Source organism: Apteryx rowi, unplaced genomic scaffold (genome assembly GCF_003343035.1).
Source record: "Apteryx rowi isolate R43461 unplaced genomic scaffold, aptRow1 scaffold_311, whole genome shotgun sequence".
NCBI lineage: Eukaryota > Metazoa > Chordata > Aves > Apterygiformes > Apterygidae > Apteryx > Apteryx rowi.
In genome coordinates, this window is record NW_020449542.1 from 178853 (window position 1) to 188583 (window position 9731).

Sequence of the window (9731 nt, forward strand, 5' to 3'; positions counted from 1 at the left end):
ATATACACGTATTCATGTATGAATAAAATTACAAATAAATTATTATATTTCACACACCTGATACATAGCAATGTACCTCTTCTGTGACGTCATCAGAAATGCAAGTCGAAATTATAACTGTCAAGTTGATAGATGCCAAATTATAATTATTTCTCTCCTGTAGAGTGAAACATGACATCACAGCTTTTTAAAATATGTTCTCTCTTGCTCATTATCTTTCTCTCTCTCTCTCTCTCACACACACACACCCCATCCACAAAGTGTATTTCTGTAAGTACTAAACTTACCAATTAATAGCACAACATTGATTCTTAAATAGAACTCAATGTCATTTCTATGAACTGCCTCTTTTTCAGTATTTGTCTCAAAGGAATGAGTTTTTAAGTGACCCAAGCAATATATGGCTCCCAGTGTTTAGAAAATGATCCCAAGATCCATGAAATTCTTGCTTTTTATACCATTGAATTAGATTCCATTCTGAAACAGATTCTCTATCATTCCCTAACAGGTATTTCCCCATGAATTACATGAAATACAGATAAAGATGTTTCTTTTTGAATCTCTATTTTTTCCAACCACAGAAAGAATAAATATCGCCCTTCACAAACTGTATGTAAGATTAGGGCTAAACAATTTCCTAGCTCTGTATTTGGAAGCATGACCTGCAGCACTGGAAGTAGCACTGTACGGTTGAAGTTTAATATAATACTACAAAAGGAAGCTTGGAATTGCTCTCAGCTAAAATATGGAGTGGTGGCTGTTTAAAGTTAGATGTCTGAATTCAGATCTAAGTATTTAGTTGTGTGGCTTTATTTTTTGCTTTTGAGCACTCTCAGCACCCACTAAACTTAATGGTGACTACTCAAATACTGTGTGAGCCCTTGGGTTGATGTCATTAACCATTATTTGCATCAAGGCATCCCTTTAAAATTGTTGACAGTTTTTTGGACAAGTTACATTGGTTTGAAGAATTACTCACTGGAGAGTGCTTTGATACTGAAGGGAGGTATGGAACCTGGCTTTCTGAGACCCTCCAGCCAGTGGAGATATGTGTCCTGGCGTTGCTTTTGGAAATGATATCCTTCTTGTATGTGTGTTTAGGTAATACACATCTGTGGTGGAGGCAGTGTTTGCCATAGTTGGCACTAAGATGAACATTGAAGTTCTCACCTCTGCTCAGTTTAGATGCTATGAAGTATCCTCTGATGGCTTATGCACTTTGTGTACTGAGTGAATTTTCTGATCCTGGAATACAGAAATAGATCTTTTAATTAATGTAAGCCTTAGAATAGTTTGTTAAGTATATTCTTTAAGAAATGTATCATTGTGTCACATGCTTTACCACCCTGAATTATCTCAGAATGGGCATTGTTGGTCAGTAGTCAAAGGGAGAAACAGCAGGAGTTTTAGTGAATGGAGAATGATTGAGAGTAAATTCAGTGGGATTATTGCTCACCTTTCCTTTACTTATTACAAATTATTGTTTTTGTTCCTCTGCTAGTCACTAGATAATGAAATTCTTCAGAAGAGCACAAAAAATCCTACTTTCATTGTACTCACTCTTTCCTGTTGATCTCAGTGAGAGATATACCACAGTGAGCCCATAACGAAAAACATCTCTATTCACCTGCTTTTCTCAAGTTTGCTTACAGTGCAGGGGTTTTGTGTATATTATATATTTTTATTTTTTTCATGAGGACAGCTTGACTTCATTTTTGGAAACAATAGAAGGTAGTAACTATCTAAAGAACAGATTTTGGCCTCAGTCACACTGGAAGCGATGGTAATGGCAGCCATGCTGAAAATGGACCATACTTAATGAGTTAAAGAGAATTTAATGTGCTAACTTTTGCTGATCAAGAAATTTTATATTACAATTTTAGTAGCAAAAGAAAAAACCCATAAATTTGACTACTTACTATCTATCTGAACTGTCTATTTTGCTTGATCTAGGTAGAAAGCAAAGAGTGAGGCAGAACTGAACTGAGAGATACAGAATAATGGAAAGGATAGTAGAGAAATGAAATACTGAATTTAAGGTTATGTTAAACTTCTTTAAATCCATCAAATATCACATTATTCATTTTGCTGTTCCTCCATAACAATATTTACTACTAAAAATAAAAGCATTCCCAAACAACATTAAGAAGGAATTAAATTGAACATATCTTCAATTGATTTTTAGTTTAAAAAAAAAACAAGATTAATGCAGTATGGCTTGAGAAATTAATACTTCTCAAGGTTAAAATTACTTCTCTGTGCAAAAATCTCATAAGCCCAAGAAAATTAAAATCAAATTAGGAATATATAAATAAGGTATGCTAATAAAATTAACCCAGTCTTGGGTTAGTATTTTAAAAGGGAAAAAATACACTCTTTTAAAATGATTGATTCCAAAAAAATATAATTTGTTTTAAGACCAGGAACACTACTACACAAATCAGTATTCCATTGTTAATACCATCATTTGCAATTGATCATGCTATGCTGGAAGAGGAATTGTATAATATTAAAGAGAATGAGTTTTTATAGGCTATGAAAGATCTGTTGTTTGTGGGGGGGGCTGTTAGTTGAAGTAATTTTGTATGGATAAAAAGTGTATTAACGTTCTAGGATTATTAGCATTACAAAATGCAAAATACTAATGGCATTTTGTTGCTTTTTGTGTGAAAACATACTACTCTGCATTGTGCAGGTACTGCATTTCCTCATAGTAAAATCATGTTATATGAAAATTAACTGAAATAACTTTAATTACTTTAACTTCTGAAAGAAGTGCTCAAAATTGAATGCAGCCTGAACAACAAAGTCAGATCTTTATTTTGGGGGAAGAGAAGAAATTAGATATTTTTCACTTCTTAAGTATTGAGAGAAATTATTTCAATAGAACCAGAATCAGAATGTAACTTTACTAGAAGTACTCCCTTTACTAACTTTTTTTTTTTAAATTGCCTGATGGTTACTAGGGTTTCAAGAAGATCAGTTCCTGAAATAAAGTTACCTGTGGATGTCTAAGTGCTTGTTGACAGAGACTTTGTTCTGTTTACAACGGAGATTTTTATACTGACTTTGGAAATGTTTCATTTTGCACAACAGTGACACCATTGTTGGAAATCATAATAAATAAAATACCCCAAATATTGCATTTTCTCACTGGTAATTTGCTACATGTAATGATGAACTCCTTTTCTTCTTGGGAATTGTAACACATGCAGGTACTTAGACAAAGAATTTAAGGTAAAAAAAGTAAAGTGTAATTCAGTTGTATTAATAGAAATATTCCAAGACTTTTTGATAGTGATTTTTCTTTGCATGCAAATTGTTATATCTGAATTTTAAGTATGATCTAAGTGTTCCTGAAAGTATTGAAGGCAGCTGAAAGTAAAGTTTTGTGTTTTGTTTTCAGGTGAAGGTTGACATAGAAAACTCAGAAGGTGGCGTGAAATACTATAGTTCATTAGGAGAATGCGATGTACTTCTTGCATATATTCCAATTAGAAACAGGCAAAGATATAACAGAAATGATACCAGCAGAGTATAGCTTGCTTCCCAAGTCAAGACAGCTAATAAGGATTTGATTTGAAGAAAATCTTGTACTCCCAGTCTTTCCAAATCAGGACTCCTGACACTGCCTTAGATTGGACACAGGAAGCCTGTCATACACAACTCAGTAGAAACCACTGAAAATGCATACCAGTTGTTTCACAGAAGTGAGGCCATAGGGATATTATTTTTTTTCAATAAAATCTCTGTGCACAATTGCTTAAGTGCCCTTGAGGTTTTTAAAAAAATTACATTACTGATGTTTCAGTACTTGTGATTCAGTAACACCAACTGTCAGGATAGTGGGGAAAACCCTATAGAAACCTTGCCACCACTCCTGTCAAAATTTCTCCTTCTTTCCCAGTCTTTCAAGTTATGCAAATAATTTGCTCTTTTTAAAAATAAACAAACTCAGACATGACTAGGCTTTGAGAATATGCTTGTTGTTAGTATCCATGTTCCTACTTATAATTACAAAATTAAACTGTAAAATCTGCAGGTTACAAATAATGATTTTTTTTCTGTGATTGTACAGTATGAAACACAGCAGAGAACTGGAACACTACTCCTGATAACAATAAAATGAGTAGAGTGAGCCAAACTTTTATCACACTGAATAGTGCAGTCACATTAATAGTAGGAATATTCTGATTAACTGAACTGATTTCCATCTCTTTTTTTCTAAAAATAGGTGAGAACAGTTAGAGGCATCTTGAGTGGAGGAAACAGGGAAATCACATTGTTTCAATATTTAAATCTTGTAGAGATTCTAGGTATGAATCTCTCTTGGCTGCCACTTTATGTTGACAGTTACCTGTACAGGCTAGGTGCAAGGCACTAGAAAATCATAGTTCTGTGCTCACCAAAACCTGTGGCTGCATAGGACATAGGATTATGTAATTCTTAACATATGCATGCAATATTTTGCAGAAGGAAGTACACTTAAGAAATGTCATTCGTTCAGGAGCAATCTGTTTTACCCCAGCATTGTGTAATTACAAGATTTTTAACGCTGCTCTAATGTTCTTATTGCAGGTTAGAAATCTGAAACGATGGGTGACTGGAGCTTTCTGGGGAGACTACTAGAGAATGCGCAGGAGCACTCCACGGTTATTGGCAAGGTTTGGCTGACGGTACTGTTTATCTTCAGGATACTGGTGCTGGGGGCCGCTGCTGAGGAGGTCTGGGGAGACGAGCAGTCAGACTTTACATGCAACACTCAGCAACCTGGTTGCGAAAATGTTTGCTATGACAAAGCCTTCCCCATTTCCCACATCCGCTTCTGGGTGCTGCAGATCATTTTTGTCTCCACTCCAACCCTCATCTACCTGGGCCATGTGCTACACATTGTACGCATGGAGGAGAAGAGGAAAGAGAAGGAAGAGGAGCTGAAAAAGAAGGGAAGCATCAAGGACAGCAACTACCCAGGAGCAGCAGCATCTGGCAGTGGTAGTGTTGGTGGAGGAGGCAATAACATGAAGGATCCTCTTGTCAAAAGGGGAAAGGAGAAGCTCCCGATCTGTGATGAACGTGGTAGAATCCGCATGGGGGGTGCCCTGCTCCGGACCTATGTCTTCAACATCATTTTCAAGACATTGTTTGAGGTGGGCTTTATTGTGGGCCAGTACTTCCTGTACGGCTTTGAGTTGAAGCCAGTGTACCACTGCAGCCGCTTGCCTTGCCCACACACTGTGGACTGCTTCATCTCGCGGCCCACTGAGAAGACCATCTTCATCATCTTCATGTTGGTGGTGGCCTCTGTCTCCCTGCTGCTGAACATGCTTGAGATATATCACCTGGGGTGGAAGAAGCTTAAGCAGGGCATGACAAGCCAATACAGCCTTGAGATGCCTGTCACAGCAGTGACACCAGTCATGGTATCAGCGGAGTCCAAACCTGTTTCCCTGCCTCCACCGGCACCACCCATGGTGGTAACAGCTGCTGGACCCCCCCCTGTTCTGCCTGACACCCACATTGTCACACCACTGCTGGCCCCGGTGACCGTGCCACCGTGTTACGCTGCGGCTGCTCCGAGAGCATGGCCCCCCTCCAACACAGCATCCATAGCCAGCTACCCTGTCACTCCACCAGCTCCTGAGGAGAAGCACCGTGCTGTGACTCCCACGCCTGTCTCCACTCCTGTCACCATCCCTACCCCCATCCCGACGCCCACGTCAGCTGTCATCAACTACTTCAACAGCAACAGCCATGCCCTGGCGACTGAGCAGAACTGGGCCAACATGGCAGTGGAGCAGCAGGGGAAGGCGCCCTGCAGCTCAGCGGCCTCCTCTACCCCCAGCAGTGTCCAGCAGCTGCCTCCACAGCAGGAGGAACCACTGGAGCAGCTACTCCCACCGCCGGCTGAGCCTCCCATTTCTGTTGCCAACAGCAGCAGCAGCACCAGCCTGAGCGGGGCAAGTGGCAGCAAATGGGATGTGGAGGGTGAGGAGGAGCTGTCGGAGGATCTGCCTGTCTCAGCTGCCTGCACCACTGTGGAGATGCATGAGCCACCGCTGCTTGTAGACACACGGCGCTTAAGCAGGGCCAGTAAGTCGAGCAGCAGCAGAGCCAGGTCAGATGACCTGGCCGTGTAGTGCTGTCCCCAGTGCTTGGGGGAGCAGATGTTTGAGGGCAGAGCGGGCAGGGGAGCTGCCCAGGGAGGCCAGGCCTGGTGCGGGGGGGAGGCCTGGCTTCCAAACTTTGACGCGTGCTGTTTTTGCGCTCTGTGAGTTGTAGTGGGGAAAAATATCGACATTTTCTAATAGATCAGGGGTGGCCAAAGCATGGCCTGTGGGCCAAGGGACCAATCTCACTCTCTTTAATGTCCATGGCAGGTCTCCTGAGGGCAGCCATACTGGAGGCCTGCACAGATAACAGATGGTAATGGTAACTGGTCATGTGCCCTGAGGCTGACTTTCATCCAAGAAAAATGTTCATATCTGTAGTACCCATGTACCTGCCCATCATTTCCCTCTTGCCCTTGCCTTCACTTCCACTCTCTTTCACATAAGCTCTTCATGAACAGTTATTGACTTATATGACTTATTTTCCTTGCTGGCCTTATGGCAACCATCAGGATGGCATATTGCATATTGGCGCCTGTCATCTCCATGGACCAACTTGCCATATTAAAGACCGAGGTGACTGCAGTCTCTTCCATATAACATAAATGAATGCAGCTTTTGTGCTCATGGCAAATTGCCAGCGTGGTCCTCTTGGCTGGGCAAAGTTTGGGTAACCCCTGTAGTAGATTTTATCATTTTGAGGTTCATCTTTCTATTATTATTTTTTACTCTTGACCTGTTAGGAAGTGTCTGGTTTGACCTTCTATCCAGTGTTTGCCAATCATGACCACACCATGTTTTTCAACCCACAAATATGTTTGAGCATGTTTGATTATAATTTTAGATGACATCTGAAATTGCTTAGAGGAGGACAGGAATCTAAACCACACACCTCAGAAATTACTACACAGAACAATTTCTCTTCAGAAAGATGATGATTTCAGTACATTGTGGCCCCATACGTTGCCTGTGGACAAACAATAGGATGAAGTACGGCTCTGCATTTTAGAATGTTAGGTATTAGCTTTAAGTTAGTTGGAAGGATGCTTTTTAGAAGTAAACTCGAGTGCATATTTTTAAGTATTTGTACATTTTTAGAGTAATTTTGATCTGTGGGTTTAAAGTTACTTGACTGTGTACTTACTTATTTTAGTTTGATCTTTAATCCTACAAGAAAATGTAAGGAGAAAGAAACTTACCAATGGTAAAAGTCTCAAAGCAACATCATTTCCTGTTATGTTTTACCCTTTTCTGTAACAGCAATCTGTAGTGTCTTACAAGTCAGTAAAAACAGATTTAGACAATATTGTATTGCAGAAAAAGTGACTAAAATATCAGGGCAACATGGTAGTGGATGAAGGTCCTATTCTGGTCCCACTGAAGTCATATGCAGAATTTTTGTTCAGTTTCACAAAGAACAAGTTTTGGGATGGATCATGCAGGCCCTATTCAAGAAAAACTGAAATTCAGATGGAGTTTTGAGTGCTACAAGGAATGTAGGTTTGGGGCCTTAGATAAATGCATAAAAAGCTTGCTTTGGAAAAGTTTTGCATTTCCCTTAAAAATGAGTGGAGGAAACTGCTGGGTATTTTTTTCTAAGGTGCAGCTTTCCTTACAAGTGGCTCAATCCTTTATTCCTTTGTAACAAATACTCTCACAGAATATAGTCAGAATTTCAAATGCCTGATAAGGCTGGAGAGAATTGTGGATACAAAAAGAATGCAGGATTAGGCCCAACTTCTGTTCTAAGCATAATACAAATGAACTGATGCTTAGAGTCAGTCCTATTGCTGCTATAAATCTGAAGTATGATAATTGGAGAAGAGCAGTCAAACACACTGGAATAGCCCTTTGCATGTTCAAAGTATTTGGCCTGGCAGGGCAGTCCTTACTCAGGCAAAGCAGGGTCACCCTGTAGCAAATAGTTACAATTGCCAGTTATCTCTGCTGTTCAGTGTTTTCCAGAATGTGTTTATTTTTTTCAACAATTAAAATGCATTCCCACCACTCAAGACTAAACATTTATTTTTGCTACTTTTTGAACAGACAGAGTCTTTCAGATCAGAGGCACTGTTCTGCAACCCTTAAGTGTGTTGTCCCATGACTTCTTTGACCTGCTTGTGTGAACCAGGTGAGGAGAAGTCTTTCTGCTGTCCCTGATCTTGGGGACAGAGACTAAATTAAAAGTCAGTGTACAATACTACAATAAAGTTAGCTGGTATTAGGAATACAGCTTCAGGCATACTCTCATGAGTTTTCTGTGTTACAAGCCATAAAAACCTTTCTGCAAGGAAGCTAAAAGCTAAATTCTGCTTTCTGTTCTATCCATGCAACTGTGCTGAACTTAGATTAAAGTTGATAAAGTTGCCTGGATGTAAAAAAAGGCAGAGTTTAGCCCTCCAGTTTTTTAGATTTACTAGCAATTATAGTAGCAATTGTGTAAGTTTAGATAAATGCCAAGCAATTATATTGCTGAAATGATTCAGTATTCATCTCTGTATTTTAGTACATCAAAATTCATGGGCTAGATTTACCGTTCTTTTATGCTTCTGAAGAATGAAGTCAAAGTCTCTCTGGAGTGTATATATAAACGAGATCACCTGGAATATGTGTTTTTCTTGTATTGAGCCCTGAGAGCAAAATTGACCTTTTGTTTCATGGATCCAAATCTTTCAGTCCTTACCTTAGCACAACCCCTACAGAATGCGTCCTGCAGGACTGCATCCATACTGTATATGAAAAATAACAGAGATAGATTTAACTTGCTTAGGATCAACTGATACTTAGTCTGCCTTTTTCAAATTAACATGTGTGGTTAGTCCTGCAGAGAGTTCAGGTATTTTTTGTGGAATATATGGCATTTTCAGGCAGAGTCACTACTGGAAAGCTGTAAAAGATGATTCATTTCTGTCATCTAAGGCTGCGGAGAGAAATGTAATTACTGCAACCCCTAAGAGAAATGTGACAGAACAGCCTCCCCATCAAATGAATACTAGTCTGAGAAAATAGTTGTAAGACAAAGCAAAGATACAACTCACAAGTTGTGCTTTAAGATCAGCTTCTTTAAGTTCYACCAAACAGCTGTACAGTGTCAAGCTTCTTGGTTACCTACACTTTCATTTGGAGTCCAATTATGTTTTTTTCATTTAAGTCCATGTAATTGATTCAGTAGAACTCTCCTTTAGTGCTTAAAACTCCCTTTAGTTGCTGCATCACATCTGGGATCAGATTTGTTGAAAAAAATCTCATTGATGTGACAGATTTTGAGATTTTTAATTAATCTTTACTCCTGAAATTGTCACAGAAATCAACAATCTATGAATAAAGCATAAGAATCAAACTCAAGATTTGGCCTGATCCACACTGTTACATTAGGATTATAGGTCTTAATTCAGAACTAGTGGAGAGATTATGATAAAGCCCAGTTATTTCACTTTTTACTCAAGAAAAATACATATGGACTTTCTGCAGTGTTCCTGAGCAAGAAATACAGATAGAAATACACTGTATACAGGTAGAAATTACTAAGTATACAGATAGAAATTGCTACAGATACAGATAGATAGAAATTACTAAGTATAGTTCAGTATACAGTTAGTAGCTGATATATCAAAGGGCATTGCA

At 39.2% G+C, this 9731-nt stretch overlaps 1 protein-coding gene across 1 annotated transcript; it reads left to right on the forward strand.

Moving 5' to 3' along the window:
- The first annotated feature begins 4595 nt into the window (after nucleotides 1-4595).
- GJA3 (gap junction protein alpha 3) lies at nucleotides 4596-6137 on the forward strand. Its single transcript, XM_026070491.1, has one exon. The coding sequence runs from the start codon at nucleotides 4596-4598 to the stop codon at nucleotides 6135-6137; it is 1542 nt and encodes a 513-aa protein (XP_025926276.1).
- The last annotated feature ends 3594 nt before the right edge of the window (nucleotides 6138-9731 follow it).